Source organism: Taudactylus pleione, unplaced genomic scaffold (genome assembly GCF_031769625.1).
Source record: "Taudactylus pleione unplaced genomic scaffold, aTauple2 ptg000013l, whole genome shotgun sequence".
NCBI classification, from domain to species: Eukaryota; Metazoa; Chordata; class Amphibia; order Anura; family Myobatrachidae; genus Taudactylus; species Taudactylus pleione.
The window spans coordinates 3,068,439-3,087,770 of record NW_028284416.1 but is presented as its reverse complement, the minus strand read 5'-3'; the positions used below and the strand labels follow the sequence as shown (position 1 = coordinate 3,087,770).

Here is a 19,332-nt window from a genome sequence, read left to right as displayed (position 1 = left end):
AGATGATTGCTGTCACTTTTACTGAGGTGTGATCATCCCATCACAATACAATGAACTGAGGGCCTGATTCAGAGCCGGACGCTATTTGCGCTCGCTCATTCAGAAAAAGGGGCCGGCTATTTAAATAGAGCGCTCGCTCTTTGCGGTTTGTTGACGCCTCTATGTCTGATCGAGCGAACGAAACATGCGCTCGCTATTTTGTAAAGACGCCCCCTGGCCGCTCGCATCCTACGTCATCTCCGCTATTTATTAGATTAATTGCGTACATCGAAAGGCGTCTGAACTGCTCGCAGTGCTTGTGGTTGGATTTTCCTACCGCAATCATGCGAACAGTTTAGGCTAAGAAACAACCAAGTGACGTGGTCGATGACGCTGCTTTGTTAATTATGCTCACCCTTAAAACGCCCGTTTTGACCTTTTGGCACGCCTGCGTTCGGATCTCCACTCCCCGTTTTCAAGCACCTTCCCCTGTTACCACCCACAAACGCCTCATCCTGTCACTCAAATTAGCAGGCACTCGCTATTTGGCAAGCGCTCGATTTCCGATCGCACTGACTGGTTGGCGCATGCGCATTACGACCCATATGCATGCGCAGTTGTGCGAACATCGCTTGGAGCGAACGTGCGGCCGCTTACGAGCGGCTCTGAATCAGGACCTGAGAGTGCAATATAGTGACAAGGAATATGCGTGATATCATTGGTGTGTGATATGACATCATTGGTACGTGATATGACATAATTGGTGCATATGACATCGATTGGGTGGGAATCTGGTCCAGCAAGAACTGAAATCTAGACAAGAGGGCTGATAATGAGTTGGGCACAAGTAAGCCAGAATTACACACGCAGTGCGTGCACGGAACCACATGTGGATAATCGCCTCTATGTCGCGTTCTATGCAACTGCCTCGCTGGGTTGGAAATCCGCCATCATTATCAGCGCGCATTTGCTCCAGCCCCGTCTTTGTGCAAGACATTTGTCTGCAACAGGCGTAACCTCACGTACCCGCAATTCTGTACAGCCCGCGATTGCTTACACACGTAGGCATGGGCCGTGCGAAAAAATAGGCAACGTTCCTTTACAAAACCAACTTGTGCTCAAATGTGCTGCAAAAGAGACAGAGAACAACGGCATAAAGCTCTATTATATCCAGTCCACTGGGCCTAATTCAGAGGGTGGACGTAGTGGCGATGTCGGACGCAAAAGGGACGATGTTTTCTGTCTACGCATGAGTCCGAGGCGCACAGAGCATGCATCCCCATGGTTACTGGCCGGGGGCGCAGAACAAATTTGGACACACAGGCCCTGATTCAGAGCCGGACGCTCTGACCAGATCGCTCGCTCTGAATCAGTGCCCTCCTACCTGAAAATGGAGCAGCCTCCTGGCCGCTCGCATAGCTGTGGGTGACCACCCACAGCATATGCGAGCGGCCAAAAAGATGGTCGCGATGGTCAAGACCATCGAGACCATCGGGCTTGCGACGAGACCCTGCGGTAGGGTCTCGGTGACCGCAAGCCCTGGAGTGATTTTGGCTCTATCAGAGCCAAAATCACTCCCACTGACATCACTAGTGATGTCAGTGGGGCCGGACCCAGACGCTAGGCGTTCCCATGGGAACGCCTCTGTCTGGCAGCCATGCCCCCGGCACGCCCACCAAAGGGGGCGTGCTGTCAGTCACCATCGACAGTACGCCCCCCTTGGTGCGAGACTCGGAGCGACAGCTTGGCTGTCGCTGTCCGGGTCTCGCGCATGCGCACAACGGAGCTCCCATGAGCATTGGGGTAACATCGACCCGCTTGCGAGCGTCCTGCGCTCGCGAGCGGGTCTGTATGACCCCCAGAGAGAGGCAATTTCAGTTGGCGTTCCTGGGTGGTCATAGGGGCGTGGCCGCTAGACAGACATGGGCGTGTCACAGTTGCCGACTTTCTACGCAGTTGCACAGAGTTCGGCGACCATGTACAGACGGACATTTTGCGCTTCCATGGGGCTGGTGCGATGTTTGATGGTGCAAGCGCTGGTGCGTCTAAATACACAAGCGGCGGTTTAGCGTCTCAGTCAGTACGAATCTTGTCGGTTGCGGCATTAGCATAACGGCACAGCCACGCTGGGTGTAAAATCTATTTTGATTTGAGACCTATATGAATAAAGTGTGATAGGATCCTGGGACTGTCTATACTATCGTAAAGGGTTGAGTATGAGATCCCGTCAGTCAGGATGCTGGCAGTCAAAATACTGACAGCGGTATCCTGAATTCCGATGCTTACAGGTACGTACCCCTACTCTAACCCTCCCCCTAACCCGCCTGTCCCGCAGCCTAACCCTAATCCTCACCCCTGCAGCCTAAAGGTGCGTACACACACAACGATTTTTATAACGATTTACTATAACGACATCGTTAAATGATAAACGATTATCGTTCATGTGCGTTCACGTTTGTCGAGTGTAGTTCAGTCAGACTGGCCAACTGAACGATTTTCAATAGAAGTTGCAACATTTTTCCTTCAACACACAGAAAATCGTTTATTAAGTAAAGTAAAACCAACTACTTTGTAAAACGATTTTCCTTCACTTTTTCAAGGGAAAAGCTGAACAAAAATCGTTCATTACTTACATCGTTGTGTCTGTACGCATCTTAAGCCTAATGGTGCATACACACGATCAGATTTTTCCTTCAGATATGAACGATAACGATTTAAAAATCGTTCAGTCGTTCATATCTGAAGGAAAATCGTTCATATCTGACATGCCTGAACGATGGACGATCAACGATGCGCGTTCCCGTTTGTCAGATAACGATATCTGACATCTGATGGGTTTGCAGTCAGACTTGGACGATTCCATTCATTTTAATGCAGTCAAAAATCGTTCAATCGTTCAAAACTTTGGTAAAATCGTTCAAATCGTTCAGATCGTTTAATCGTTCAATCGTTCATCTGACAAATCTGACAAGTCTGACAAATCTGACCGTGTGTACGCTCCATAACCCTCCTCCCTAACCCCAAGCTTAATACTTATGGAGCGTATACACGGTCAGATTTGTCAGATTAACGATTAAACGATTTGAACGATTTTACCAAAGTTTTGAACGATTTGAACGATTGAACGATTTTTGACTACATTAAAATGAATGGAATCGTCCAAGTCTGACTACAAACCCATCAGATGTCAGATATCGTTATCTGACAAACGGGAACGCGCATCGTTGATCGTCCATCGTTCAGGCATGTCAGATATGAACGATTTTCCTTCAGATATGAACGACTGAACGATTTTTAAATCGTTATCGTTCATATCTGAAGGAAAAATCTGATCGTGTGTATGCACCATAAAGGTGCATACACACAACGATTTTTGAACGATTATCGTTAACGATATCGTTTATCGTTCAATCATTGAAAAAATCATTCACTTTCCAAGTTAAAACAATGAACGATTATCGTTCATGCGCGTTCACGTTTGTAGTTCAGTCAGACTGGCCAACTCAACGATTTTCGTTAAGGCAGTATGCAAAAAACGTTTGTAGTTCAAAACAATCGTTCATTACATTTATTAAATGAACGATTTTAGTAAACGATTTTCATCCATTTTTCCCTTGAAAAAATTTACGTTTACTAAAATCGTTCATTTACTAAATCGTTGTGTGTGTGTATGCAGCTTTACTGTCAGGATTGTGGAGCTGGGATCCTGACTGTATTCGTCATAAACATTAATATTTTTATTACATGGCTAGAATTGTGCTTTACCAGTACAAAGTGCATCTGGAATATTCCCTTATTGAAAATATTCTCAATGTTCTGATCTTCGCTAACGCCAAGCCGGCGTGTGTTCAGTTCTGGAGGCCATACGTTATCTCCAGACAGATATTACCAGGAAAGACTAAAAGATCTTAATATGTATAGTTTGGAGCAGAGAAGGGAAGGGAAAGGGGGGACATGATAGAAACGTTCAAATATATAAAGGGTTTTACCAAGGTAAAGGAAGGAGACATTCTTCAAAGAAAGAAGAGGACATGTTCTAAAACTGGAGGGTGGTAGGTTCAGGGGAAATGTGAGGAAAAATTACTTCACAGAAAGGGTAGTGGACAAGTGGAATAGCCTCCATCAGAGGTGGTAGAGGCTAAGAGGTCTATTTACTAAGCAGTGTTAGGAGACAGAGTGAAAAGTGATAAGGTGCCAGCCAATCAGCTCCTAACTGTCATCTCACAGGCTGTGTTTGAAAAATGACAGTTAGGAGCTGATTGGCTGGTACCTTATCACTTTTCACTCTGTCTCCTAACACTGCTTAGTAAATAGACCTCTAAGACAGTAGAGCAATGTAAACATGCATGGGATAGACATAAAGATATCCTTCAGAAGAAGTAAGGATCAATAAGGGTTGAGGTAACAATATGTTTAAAAATGGGGCAGACTAGATGGTTCTTATCTGCCGTCAAATTCTATGTTTCTAGAATGACGTCCTTTGCCGAGGGACAATTACCCTGCGGTCCCTACTTACCCAGGAGCCACATGTGCATAAACTCTCATTATCATTGTCTTTTCTTGTAAAAGTGGAATCTCATTTTTGCACGTGGCCCCAACACAGCACCGGTAAGCGGATCAGCCCAACTGCGCATACTGTCTGCCACCACCAATGCACTTCCCGTGTAAGCGGGCGCCATTGGCGCAGATTATACACGATTGACATCACAAAACATCATTAGCTCTGCATTTTTGCAGCTTCATAAATGACATTTATTATTTTTGCTCAACACACGTTTATACTGTGCTGACATCACTCCTTTACTGACCCTCACATACAGGCACAACAATTATACAATCACACACAAATCTGTGTGAGGACCTGTATGCTGTCGCACAATTTTATACACTTGTTTGCTGAACAACATATACAACAAATGATAATCGTTTGCGACTCAATGTGCACATTGATGCAAGAAGCGTAGACAGAAAAAAATATATATATAGGACACTTAAGAAAGAAATTGGAACACAGATTAGCGTGAGTTTGAATGAAGTATAATGTGTAATCCGTATGTTCTGCAGTGTGCGGTGCATTAGTGGGCGGGGCGTTGCCTTGGTGGGTGGAGCGGTGCATTAGTGGGCGGAGCGTTGTGCCAATTCTGGACACGTGTTATGCTGATTCCTTTAGGACAGACGTGTGCTCAGGGAAGTGACAAAATGTAGGTGTGTTGGACAATTTATTCATTTTTTTTTTTATACATTCTAGTTCTGTGGAAGAGAAGATAAGATTATGTTTGTGTAGCTGTAACAACCAGTCCTGTAAGGCTGCATCCAAATTGAGCTGCATTCATACACTCGGTTAATGCACCTTTATCATTACTATGGGGCCTATTTACTAAGCAGTATTAGGAGACAGAGTGAAAAGTGATAAGGTGCCAGCCAATCAGCTCCCAACTGTCATCTCACAGGCTGTGTTTGAAAAATGACAGCTGGGAGCTGATTGGCTGGCACCTTATTACTTTTCACTCTGTCTTTACTGCTTAGTAAATAGACCCCTTAATCACTGATGCCTGCAATGGAGTTCAAAGTGATCATACAGTAAAGTGGTGGCCGTAATCAGTCCAGCATTCAGTATGAAGACAGTGAGTACTGGGTCATGGACATCGGTGATCTCTATACCGGTGATGATAAAGCTGCGTTCACCGTTTGGCTGACAGCTGGCTAGACGGACCTCGTGACCATCATATTTGCTGTTTTAATGTAGCCGGTATCATATTTGCTGTAGCATCTTTACTGAATGGCTAAAAGGCTCCATATTGTGTATGAGGGAAGCTCAGCGAACCACTATCTTATCGGTTTGTTAAACAGCATTGGTCAATGAAATTGCAATTTTATGCAGACGGGGCAGTACAGAACCCAGGATAACAATGAGAGTGGCAGGTATACCTGTCATTAGGTGTATAAGATGCACGTCATACAATCTATTTGTCTATGGCTTCAGCATGCAAATTAGATGCTAAGTAGCTCTACTGGACAGTCCTGTGAGCCAGGTGCATGTCAACCAGGTGATGTGCACTTCTGCTTGGCTGCACGTCTCCCTATAGTCTCATTGTTTGTGGTACAATGCCAATTTACAGTATCTGCGCCAAGAAAGGGATGAATTGGAACTCTACTTCTAACCAATCTGGGCCCTGGCAGGGGTACGATCCCATTTTTGTCCTGAATTTTATTTGTCTGCAATGCTCAGTGTTATATCTGCTGCATACTGGCCTACTCTCCCGAAAGGTTAAATTTTTTTCGGATAGTCCCTCACACCACCGGAAGAGTTGGGTGGATGTTCGGCATCCTGCCAACTTCCTAGCGAAGGGGGTAGGATGGAGAGATGATAGCGGATCCATAAGAAAAGGGGTGGCTAAAATAATGTGAATCACTTCATTTTAGCCCCGCCCCTTCCCCACGGACTCCCGTTTCACAGCATTCTGTCCCGCAATTAGGGCGGGGCCTAGTGATGCTATGAGTCCGCCCCCAACCTCCTGGAGAGGAGGAACTTAAGGTTGGCAAGTTTGAGCTGCTGGGGAAGATAAAAGGTCAACATCATTCAGGATAGTGCCAACTTTCAGCCTTAAGCTGGCCACACACTAGAACAACTTACATCCAACCAGCCAACTTGTTGATTGGTTGGAATGAAAATCTGGTAACGTATGGGAGTAAATGATGATCAGCAATTTGCTGCTAAATGCCAGAAAACAGAGGAAAATGATCGTCAGACAAATTTGTTAAATTTTTTATCTAAACAATTTGTTCAAACAACAGTTTTTGTTCATTTTCCGATGTTTGGGAGCAAATTGCTGATTGTCATTTGCTTTCATTCCTTACCAGATTTTCATTCCAACCAATCAACAAGTTGGCTGGTTGGATGTAAGTTGGTCTAGTGTGTGGCCAGCTTAAGTCCTCATACAACTTTCAGCCTAAAGCTGGCCACACACTAGACCAACTTTCATCCAACTAGTTGATTGGTTGGAATGAAAATCTGGTGACGTATGGGAGTAACTGATGATCAGCAATTTGCTCCTAAATGCTAGAAAACAGATGATAATGGTCGGTCAGACAAGTTTGTTAAATGTTTGATCTAAACAATTTGTTCAAACAAGTTTTTGTCCATTTTCCGGCATTTGGAAGCAAATTGCTGATTGTCATTTACTTTCATTCCTTACCAGATTTTCATTCCAACCAATCAACTAATTGGCTGGTTGGATGAAAGTTGGTCTAGTGTGTAGCCAGCTTTAGTCCTCGTACAACTTTCAATTTTAATAGCTTTGGACTGCCCACACCATGTCAAGATCTGCCACGCCTCGCCCAGACATGAGGGCTGAATTAAGGGCCACATGGGGCAGAAAATATTTAAGGACATATACTGGGAGAAGTGACCAGTACTGTGTGGGTGTGGCCAGAGCCACGTGGGTGTACAGACCCCCTACACTATCAGCCCCACTGTCTCTCTAAATACATAAAAATAGAAAAATTGCATATAAATACAATTTTAATACTTTGGGGTATATTTACTAAAGTGCAAGTTTTTAGAAGTGGAGCTGTTGCCCATATCAGCCAATAAGATTCTATCTTCTAGAAGGTGCTAGATAAATGATAAGTAGAATCTGATTGGTTGCTATGGGCAACATCTCCACTACTAAAAACCCTCACTTTAGTAAATATACCCCGACCGTGTGGTCATCATCCTGTTGCTATGACGATGGGTCTATTTTTATGTGGAGGCCTGGGGCTGTAGATCCTTCCACCACATTGTTAATCTGGCCCTGCCAGACCCAACGCAGACCACACCCATGATAGAACATGATCACATCCTTTTCTGGGTCTATGAATTGGGGGACAGTCCCACCAAACAGGGACTATTGGAACTGCCAACATTTGAGACACAAACTGTGCAGCTGACGATGTCTACTGCTGCCGCCATTTTCCCAATGATAGTACATAACCAGCTGTGAGAATTCATTATTTGTATGCCCTTGACAGTGATCTTCTATCACGTGTACAACAAAAGTTATAAGCGTTTAACCACCCTGTATAATTTTTGCTTTTACTAGATATATTTGGTCAGCGGATATTTTGGGTTTACAAGGACATTTTGGGTACCACCCATCCATTCACCTGTAGTTCTTCTGGGATGATTTTCTGATATAATGGAAAATAAAATTGGTTGACTGGAAAATTTAATCTATAACACAGATGTGAGATATGAGATGATTCTGGAATTCACCTATAGTACCGGAGATGGGAAGGAAGGTAGTAATAATCTCCACATGTTCGAAACTTCAACATTGAGATGTCGGAACATGCAGAATCTCTACTTGATCATACTGTTGACATGTGAAATGCCAAATTCTGCACGGACCAGCAGCGGAGCGTTAGGTTAGGCTACTGGAGGAAATGGTTAGGGTTAGGCACTAGGGGGAGGGTTAGGCAATGGGAGTGGAGGTTAGGGTTAGGCACTAAGGTGAGGGTTAGGCAAGGGCAACGGTAGGGTTAAGCTATGCAAAGGTAGGGATAGGCTACTGGAGAGAAGGGTTACCGCAAGGAGTGATGCAGTATCTGCCGAAAGTCATCCTGACTTCACCGTCGGACCCAGAAGATGCCGCTGGAGTCGCTGTACCAGGTAAGTCGCCTAGACTACCAGGGATATTTTGTCAGCATCGATTTAATGAATGTTGACAAATTATACCACAAACTCTGGAGACCTTAGGACTATGTTATTATGCTATCTTTGGTGAAATGAGGACATTGCCTATTATTTTTTTCTTTTTTTTTTATACTTTAACACTCACCAAAGCTTTCAGTTGCTGGACTCTTGGCAAAACGGGGTGACAGTGGTGAATGGATCGGTCATTCAGCACTCAGGCCAAACGACCAGACTATGTAAGGTCCAAAAGTGTGGCCAGCACAATGCTAGACAGCAATCATCAACCAAATGGAATTTCTGCTGGTCCCAGTCAACATTTAACCAACTTTTATCAGATGTTGATCGGGAATAACAGTCCTTTTGAGGTTTATCGCCAATTTGTTCTAAGATGACCAATTTATAGTCATCCGTATGGCTGTGGGCATAGGAACTCTTAGTTCAGCCCGTCATCGAGCAAGAACCCAACGTGTGAGGAATTCACAGACCTTCTGGTCAGTTGTCACCTGTCTATGGAAAAAATGGGCAGATGTTTGGATGGCTGTGTTACACAGTTATATATATGTTGTGGAGGGAGAGAGAGATATAGGTGTTTTTATAAGTATTGTGTGGAGGTATAAGTGTTTGGTTTTACGCATAACTACTCAGGAAAGTATTTCAGCAGTTGCTCCGTGACCCTTTGATCAGCGAAGTGTTGGGGTCGGGTCTGGATATCCAGTTCCCCATCCATCATCTTCCTGTGGAGCAAGCCGTTTGAATTGTAGTCTGGCACTGCGTTGTCAGTGTCTAAACGTTTGACGCGCAGCAGGTTGGGCGGGATGTCTTCACTGCGCTCATCTTCCAGGGAGCGACGCATGCGGCGGCCAGAATTGGGCGACAGGCGCTGAGGCATGTCTGCTTCGCTCATTGCAGAGAGGACACGAGTCACAATGTACCTGCAAAAAAAAAAAAAAAAGAAAAACGGTGAATAATTAGACTATAGCTTCCAATTATAGTGAAAAGGCAGAACTGATAGCAGCAAGGTTAATGGCAGCAGGCTTTGAAGGTCATTCATGAAGCACAGAATGTCCACTCTGTAGCGTTAAAGCAGCTGTGGATCCACTGGGCACGTGAAATGCGCCTAGATTTTTCCCAAGGAGCTCCCAGGAGCAGAACACCCATGTGCCCATCAGATGCGTTTCGTCAGTGACCTATGATTCTACTTACTGTACTTCGCCATTTATAACCCTCTTTAACAAAAACAGACAATCAATGCAAAGTATTTCCATTGTTAAGCAATGTTCTTTACACTCCAGACCCACGCATTTCGCTCTTCGTAAGTTGAAAAATATTATTATCTAATGAAGTATTTGGTTGCTTAATTGTGTACATTTTCCTGTAATCTTTTAAATTTGCTTTAGGAAGTGTTAATTTTGTTTGGGCTATTTTGGTATTTTTAAAGATTAGTGAGCCTATTCATTAATATGGAGGATACCATGAATGGTCAACAGTGTGGATGGAGATACAGAATATTTGTGTTCTTGTATGAAAATAATGTTAACCTATCACTGATACATGGATTCATAGTCTCACCAGGTATGGAAGAACCCTCAAAACACCTTGTTTGTGCTATATTATACACTGTCGTACCTTAACATCTCTTCATCCATGGGATACCTGTCCTCGTTGGTCTCGTCTGGTTGCAAATGTAAAGCAGGGCCCTCAAACCCCCGGTTTTGCCTGTAGTGACCCTGCAATGCTTCTGGCATCTGGTTTCGTGCCACCTGCGGTCTTGTTCGGCTGGCCACCACCCCAGTTTCATCATAGTCTTGATAGGGCACCTGATATTCCACCTCTGCCTGCATGGGGCTGGGGAAGCCCTGCAGCTGGTCAGCATACCCTCTGCCCTGGTTGATTTGGTTCCACAAGTGCAGAAGGTTTGCGAGATACATGGTCTCCTTGTCTCTCCTCTGACTCTCTTCCACCAACTGCTGCAGGTATGGACTATCGTGAGCCGGTTCCCCTCTGCGAGGGGAGCCCATCCTCTCCAAGGCCCGGGCAAGAAGTTCATCTTGGGGGTAGGCAGCAAGTCTGGCCAGCATAGCTTGACTTACGTCAGGATATAAAGGTTCATTATGGAGAGACTCTGTCGGTACGTAGGACATCATATCGGCCTCATATGGGTTGTTTACCGGTAGGCTTCTTCGGACCCTTCGGGCAACTCCAAGGTCATCTTGAGTTAAGACGCCCAGAGGCTGGATGTGAAAACAAATGGGTGGTTAATAGGTGAGGGGTATGAAATGATATTTATCATACACCTAGGTACCTGATCTGTTCCTTATTATTACCAATATACAGTTGTTTACAGGTCAAACCTGCTGTAATGATGCGCTTTGAGCAGTACATACAAGACATTTAAACAATTACAAGGCTATGTCAGATAGTACATTGTAGGGCTAAACAGGGCTCACAATATAAAAGTAAAGTTAGCTGAAGCGTGAGGTGAGGGGACTGCTTAACACAAACTTTGTTTTACTACTGTTCTATATCACACGGTACTGTAAAAATATAATACCATTCCTGTATTATCACTGTACCCTCCCCATCTTTCACTCCTCATACATAGATGAACTTACATATCTGGTGCAAATACAACCCCTTGTGTTCCCTTTACACATAATACAATAATTGTCGCTTTATATAACATAAAAAAACCACAGGAAAAACACAATAATACTTCTGTACCATTGTAATAGTATTAAAATCTGTAGAGCTATCCTGACTACTGGCAAAGAGTCATTTAATATACAATTATTCAATATATCCTAGCACTGTCATGGTATATATAACTATACATAATATATAATATATGCATCCATGTGTCCACCTGAGACACTGTAATACCTGTACCTGCACTGACAGTAATTTCATGGAGCTAAATATCCACTGAGACATTATATAATTCCAATATATTATTCCTAGTTATATATACACCTGTACATCTATCCCCCCGAGGCCGTGTATAACTCTCTATATACACCTGTACATCTATCCCCCTGAGGCTGCGTATAACTCTCTGTATACACCTGTACATCTATCCCCCTGAGGCTGTGTATAACTCTCTGTATACACCTGTACATCTATCCCCCTGAGGCCGTGTATAACTCTCTATATACACCTGTACATCTATCCCCCTGAGGCCGTGTATAACTCTCTATATACACCTGTACATCTATCCCCCCCCGAGGCCGTGTATAACTCTCTATATACACCTGTACATCTATCCCCCCGAGGCCATGTATAACTCTCTGTATACACCTGTACATCTATCCCCCTGAGGCTGCGTATAACTCTCTATATACACCTGTACATCTATCCCCCTGAGGCTGTGTATAACTCTCTGTATACACCTGTACATCTATCCCCCTGAGGCCGTGTATAACTCTCTATATACACCTGTACATCTATCCCCCTGAGGCCGTGTATAACTCTCTATATACACCTGTACATCTATCCCCCCCCGAGGCCGTGTATAACTCTCTATATACACCTGTACATCTATCCCCCCGAGGCCATGTATAACTCTCTGTATACACCTGTACATCTATCCCCCTGAGGCTGCGTATAACTCTCTATATACACCTGTACATCTATCCCCCTGAGGCTGTGTATAACTCTCTGTATACACCTGTACATCTATCCCCCTGAGGCCGTGTATAACTCTCTATATACACCTGTACATCTATCCCCCTGAGGCCGTGTATAACTCTCTATATACACCTGTACATCTATCCCCCCCCGAGGCCGTGTATAACTCTCTATATACACCTGTACATCTATCCCCCCCCGAGGCCGTGTATAACTCTCTATATACACCTGTACATCTATCCCCCTGAGGCCGTGTATAACTCTCTGTATACACCTGTACATCTATCCCCCTGAGGCTGCGTATAACTCTCTATATACACCTGTACATCTATCCCCCTGAGGCTGTGTATAACTCTCTATATACACCTGTACATCTATCCCCCTGAGGCTGTGTATAACTCTCTGTATACACCTGTACATCTATCCCCCCGAGGCCGTGTATAACTTTCTATACACACCTGTACATCTATCCCCCTGAGGCTGCGTATAACTCTCTATATACACCTGTACATCTATCCCCCTGAGGCTGTGTATAACTCTCTATATACACCTGTACATCTATCCCCCTGAGGCTGTGTATAACTCTCTGTATACACCTGTACATCTATCCCCCCGAGGCCGTGTATAACTCTCTATATACACCTGTACATCTATCCCCCCGAGGCCGTGTATAACTCTCTGTATACACCTGTACATCTATCCCCCCGAGGCCGTGTATAACTCTCTATATACACCTGTACATCTATCCCCCTGAGGCTGCGTATAACTCTCTGTATACACCTGTACATCTATCCCCCTGAGGCTGTGTATAACTCTCTATATACACCTGTACATCTATCCCCCTGAGGCTGTGTATAACTCTCTATATACACCTGTACATCTATCCCCCCGAGGCCATGTATAACTCTCTGTATACACCTGTACATCTATCCCCCCGAGGCCGTGTATAACTTTCTATACACACCTGTACATCTATCCCCCTGAGGCTGCGTATAACTCTCTATATACACCTGTACATCTATCCCCCTGAGGCTGTGTATAACTCTCTATATACACCTGTACATCTATCCCCCTGAGGCCGTGTATAACTCTCTGTATACACCTGTACATCTATCCCCCCGAGGCCGTGTATAACTCTCTATATACACCTGTACATCTATCCCCCCGAGGCCATGTATAACTCTCTGTATACACCTGTACATCTATCCCCCTGAGGCCGTGTATAACTCTCTATATACACCTGTACATCTATCCCCCTGAGGCCGCGTATAACTCTCTGTATACACCTGTACATCTATCCCCCTGAGGCTGTGTATAACTCTCTATATACACCTGTACATCTATCCCCCTGAGGCTGTGTATAACTCTCTATATACACCTGTACATCTATCCCCCTGAGGCCGTGTATAACTCTCTATATACACCTGTACATCTATCCCCCCCCGAGGCCGTGTATAACTCTCTATATACACCTGTACATCTATCCCCCTGAGGCCGTGTATAACTCTCTGTATACACCTGTACATCTATCCCCCTGAGGCCGTGTATAACTCTCTGTATACACCTGTACATCTATCCCCCTGAGGCCGTGTATAACTCTCTATATACACCTGTACATCTATCCCCCCGAGGCCGTGTATAACTCTCTATATACACCTGTACATCTATCCCCCCGAGGCCGTGTATAACTCTCTGTATACACCTGTACATCTATCCCCCTGAGGCCGTGTATAACTCTCTGTATACACCTGTACATCTATCCCCCTGAGGCCGTGTATAACTCTCTATATACACCTGTACATCTATCCCCCCGAGGCCGTGTATAACTCTCTATATACACCTGTACATCTATCCCCCCGAGGCCGTGTATAACTCTCTATATACACCTGTACATCTATCCCCCCGAGGCCGTGTATAACTCTCTATATACACCTGTACATCTATCCCCCCGAGGCCGTGTATAACTCTCTATATACACCTGTACATCTATCCCCCCGAGGCCGTGTATAACTCTCTGTATACACCTGTACATCTATCCCCCCGAGGCCGTGTATAACTCTCTGTATACACCTGTACATCTATCCCCCCGAGGCCGTGTATAACTCTCTGTATACACCTGTACATCTATCCCCCCGAGGCCGTGTATAACTCTCTATATACACCTGTACATCTATCCCCCCGAGGCCGTGTATAACTCTCTATATACACCTGTACATCTATCCCCCTGAGGCCGTGTATAACTCTCTGTATACACCTGTACATCTATCCCCCCGAGGCCGTGTATAACTCTCTGTATACACCTGTACATCTATCCCCCCGAGGCTGTGTATAACTCTCTATATACACCTGTACATCTATCCCCCCGAGGCTGTGTATAACTCTCTATATACACCTGTACATCTATCCCCCCGAGGCTGTGTATAACTCTCTATATACACCTGTACATCTATCCCCCCGAGGCCGTGTATAACTCTCTATATACACCTGTACATCTATCCCCCCGAGGCCGTGTATAACTCTCTATATACACCTGTACATCTATCCCCCCGAGGCTGTGTATAACTCTCTATATACACCTGTACATCTATCCCCCTGAGGCTGTGTATAACTCTCTATATACACCTGTACATCTATCCCCCCGAGGCCGTGTATAACTCTCTATATACACCTGTACATCTATCCCCCCGAGGCTGTGTATAACTCTCTATATACACCTGTACATCTGTCCCCCTGAGGCCGTGTATAACTCTCTATATACACCTGTACATCTATCCCCCCGAGGCCGTGTATAACTCTCTATATACACCTGTACATCTATCCCCCTGAGGCTGTGTATAACTCTCTATATACACCTGTACATCTGTCCCCCTGAGGCTGTGTATAACTCTCTATATACACCTGTACATCTATCCCCCTGAGGCCGTGTATAACTCTCTATATACACCTGTACATCTATCCCCCCGAGGCCGTGTATAACTCTCTATATACACCTGTACATCTATCCCCCCGAGGCCGTGTATAACTCTCTATATACACCTGTACATCTATCCCCCCGAGGCCGTGTATAACTCTCTATATACACCTGTACATCTATCCCCCCGAGGCCCTGTATAACTCTCTATACACACCTGTACATCTATCCCCCCGAGGCCCTGTATAACTCTCTATACACACCTGTACATCTATCCCCCCGAGGCTGTGTATAACTCTCTATATACATCTGTACATCTATCCCCCTGAGGCCCTGTATAACTCTCTATATACATCTGTACATCTATCCCCCTGAGGCCCTGTATAACTTTCTATACACACCTGTACATCTATCCCCCCGAGGCTGTGTATAACTTTCTATACACACCTGTACATCTATCCCCCCGAGGCTGTGTATAACTCTCTATATACACCTGTACATCTATCCCCCCGAGGCTGTGTATAACTTTCTATACACACCTGTACATCTATCCCCCCGAGGCTGTGTATAACTCTCTATACACACCTGTACATCTATCCCCCCGAGGCCGTGTATAACTCTCTATACACACCTGTACATCTATCCCCCCGAGCCCGTGTATAACTCTCTATGTACACCTGTACATCTATCCCCCCGAGGCCGTGTATAACGCTCTATGTACACCTGTACATCTATCCTCCTGAGGCCGTGTATTACTCTCTATGTACACCTGTACATCTATCCTCCTGAGGCTGTGTATAACTCTCTATGTACACCTGTACATCTATCCCCCCGAGGCTGTGTATAACTCTCTATATACACCTGTACATCTATCCCCCCGAGGCCGTGTATAACTCTCTATATTCACCTGTACATCTATCCCCCCGAGGCCGTGTATAACTCTATATACACCTGTACATCTATCCCCCCGAGGCTCTGTATAACTCTCTATATACACCTGTACATCTATCCCCCTGAGGCCGTGTATAACGCTCTCTATATATACACCTGTACATCTGTCCCCCCGAGGCCGTGTATAACGCTCTCTATATATACACCTGTACATCTATCCCCCCCCGAGGCTCTGTATAACTCTCTATATACACCTGTACATCTATCCCCCCGAGGCCGTGTATAACTCTCTATACACACCTGTACATCTATCCCCCTGAGGCTGTGTATAACTCTCTATACACACCTGTACATCTATCCCCCCGAGGCCCTGTATAACTCTCTATACACACCTGTACATCTATCCCCCCGAGGCTGTGTATAACTCTCTATATACATCTGTACATCTATCCCCCTGAGGCTGTGTATAACTTTCTATACACACCTGTACATCTATCCCCCCGAGGCTGTGTATAACTCTCTATATACACCTGTACATCTATCCCCCCGAGGCTGTGTATAACTTTCTATACACACCTGTACATCTATCCCCCTGAGGCTGTGTATAACTCTCTGTATACACCTGTACATCTATCCCCCTGAGGCTCTGTATAACTCTCTATATACACCTGTGCACCCAGCCTGGCATTGCGTCTCATGCTACATTCCCTGGTCACACACATCTCTTTGGGGTCCATTTACTAAGCCTTGGATGTAGATTAAGTGAACGGAAATAAAGTACCAACCAATCAACTCCTAACTGCCATATCACAGGCAGTGTTTGAAAAATGACAGTTGGGAGCTGATTGGTTGGGACTTTATCTCAGTCCAGTTTATCCAAGGCTTAGTGAATAGACCCCATTGTCTCCAGCCGCCCCCTCCACCTCCCTAGCACCGGTATCCAAGTGTCCTCTAATTAGCTGCCATCACCCACAGACCACTGGTCTATGTCTGACTAATGCCCAGGCAGCAGCCACAGGAGAAGATGTCATTACTGATAATGAGATAAACAGGCTCTGCATGAGCTCCCCAAGCATCGCACCATATCTGCCAGCACCAGGATACAGGGAGGGGATGAGTCACATGGCAGCATTATAAGGGGAAGGGTCACCTAATCCCAGGGCCCCCGGGGGCCACATTACATGGAATCGCTATGACAATGGGTCGCTGTTGCTGAGGATGGGCCGGAAAATGCGGCTTCCTGTGCAATTAATGATTAGATGTCCCCCAATGGCCGGGCTCCGAGCTGGCACCATGGTCAGGGACGGATTTAATAACACCGACTTATATAGCGCCAACATATTCCGCTGCGATTGGTGGGGAGAGAAGACTGGATGAATGATTCTCAGTAACACAAAGATGTAATAAGGGGTTATCTCCCCCCAGGACACACAGGGGTCTATTCACTAAGCCTTGGAGAGAGATAAGATGGAGAAAGAAGTCCAAGCCAATCAGCTCCTAACTGTCATTTTTCAAACACAGTCTGTGACATGACAGTTAGGAGCTGGTTGGCTGGTACCTTATCTTTCTACGTTTTATCTCTCTCTCCAAGGCTTAGTGAATAGGACCCCACAGTCCCCCGAGAAGGGACTGCAGATAGGCAGAGGCTGGGATTGGACGGGAGGAGAGAGATGGCAGCTGAGAGATGAGCTGGACCACAGACAGATGATGAGAGACCACACAGGCAGGGATGACCGGAGAGACGCTGAAGAAATAAAGAGACTGACCTTGCTGAGAGTGCTCGGGACAGACACACAGACAGTGACAGCCACCAACAGGATACAGGGGCCCATCCTGAGAGAGAGACGCTGCCCAGATATGAGAAGCTGTTACCGCTGGATGGAGAGCCCGAGATCTGACAGAAAACAGGGGGGAGGGAGGAAGCACCTCCCCCATACTGCATTGTCACAGCATCCCAGGGAGGTGGGGGGACGGAGCCTGCTGTACCATAGATACTATCTGCCATCGGCACTAATACACAGGGGTCTATTTACTGAGCTGTGTTAGGATATAAAGTGAACCAGCCAATCAGCTCCTACCTGCCTTAACACAGGCTGTGTTTGAAAAATGGCAATTAGGAGCTGATTGGCTGGTACCTTATCACCGTTCACTTTATCTCCTAAAACAGGTTATTAAATAGACCCCACAGGCACCTGGGTGCCGAATTGTCACCTACCACCTAATACACAGATATCAGGACACACTGACCTCTCCTCTCCCCCTAATACACAGACATCAGGACACACTGACCTCTCCTCTCCTCCTAATACACATACATTAGGACACACTGACCTCTCCCCTCCTCCTAATACACAGATATCAGGACACACTGACCTCTCCCCTCCTCCTAATACACAGACATCAGGACCCACTGACCTCTCCTCTCCCCTCCTAATACACAGATATCAGGACACACTGACCTCTCCCCTCTTCATAATACAAGATATCAGGATACACTGACCTCTCCTCTCCCCCTAATACAAAGACATCAGAACACACTGACCTCTCCCCTCCTCCTAATACACAGATATCAGGACACACTGACCTCTCCCCTCCTCCTAATACACAGACATCAGGACACACTGACCTCTCCTCTCCTCCTAATACACATACATTAGGACACACTGACCTCTCCCCTCCTCCTAATACACAGATATCAGGACACACTGACCTCTCCTCTCCCCTAATGCACAGACATCAGAACACACTGACCTCTCTCCTCCTCCTAATACACAGATATCAGGACACTGACCTCTCCTCTCCCCCTAATACAAAGACATCAGGACACACTGACCTCTCCCCTCCTCCTAATACACAGATATCAGGACACACTGACCTCTCCTCTCCTCCTAATACACAGACATTAGGACACACTGACCTCCCCCATCCTCCTAATACACAGACATCGGGACACACTGACCTCCCCCATCCTCCTAATACACAGACATCGGGACACACAGACCTCTCCCATCCTCCTAAATCACAGATATCATGACATTAGGGACCGCCACAGACCACTGATGGTTAACAACAATCGATAGTTAACCACCGAAGTCTGATGGTTTTGCCATCAATGGTAGAGATCCAGTGGTTCTGCACCATCGATGGCGCAGAGCCCTACAATGGTTTTTCTATGCTTCTCCCTGGCGCTAGGACCGGAGCCTAGCTCACCCCTCGTTGTGACCCGCAAAGCCCCACCCCCACGTCTGAT

The 19,332-nt window shown here is 45.7% G+C and overlaps 1 protein-coding gene across 1 annotated transcript; it reads right to left on the bottom strand.

The window, feature by feature from the left end:
• Window positions 1–6,263: 6,263 nt before the first annotated feature.
• On the bottom strand, window positions 6,264–17,975 carry LOC148542323 (uncharacterized). Its single transcript, XM_088470182.1, has 3 exons — window positions 17,849–17,975; window positions 10,283–10,887; window positions 6,264–9,588 (listed from the first exon to the last, which is right to left on the bottom strand). The coding sequence occupies exons 1-3, from the start codon at window positions 17,912–17,914 to the stop codon at window positions 9,294–9,296; spliced, it is 966 nt and encodes a 321-aa protein (XP_088326308.1). The 5' UTR covers window positions 17,915–17,975; the 3' UTR covers window positions 6,264–9,293.
• Between the last annotated feature and the right edge of the window lie 1,357 nt (window positions 17,976–19,332).

Bases quoted from the DNA above. Each gene is read 5' to 3' on its own strand.
- LOC148542323 (XM_088470182.1), bottom strand. From the start codon at position 17,914: ATGGGCCCCTGTATCCTGTTGGTGGCTGTCACTGTCTGTGTGTCTGTC. The intron at 10,888-17,848 runs GTCAGTCTCTTT...TTTCACATCCAG, and splicing joins TCCCGAGCACTCTCAGCAAG to CCTCTGGGCGTCTTAACTCA. The intron at 9,589-10,282 runs GTACGACAGTGT...TTTTTTTTGCAG, and splicing joins ATGGATGAAGAGATGTTAAG to GTACATTGTGACTCGTGTCC.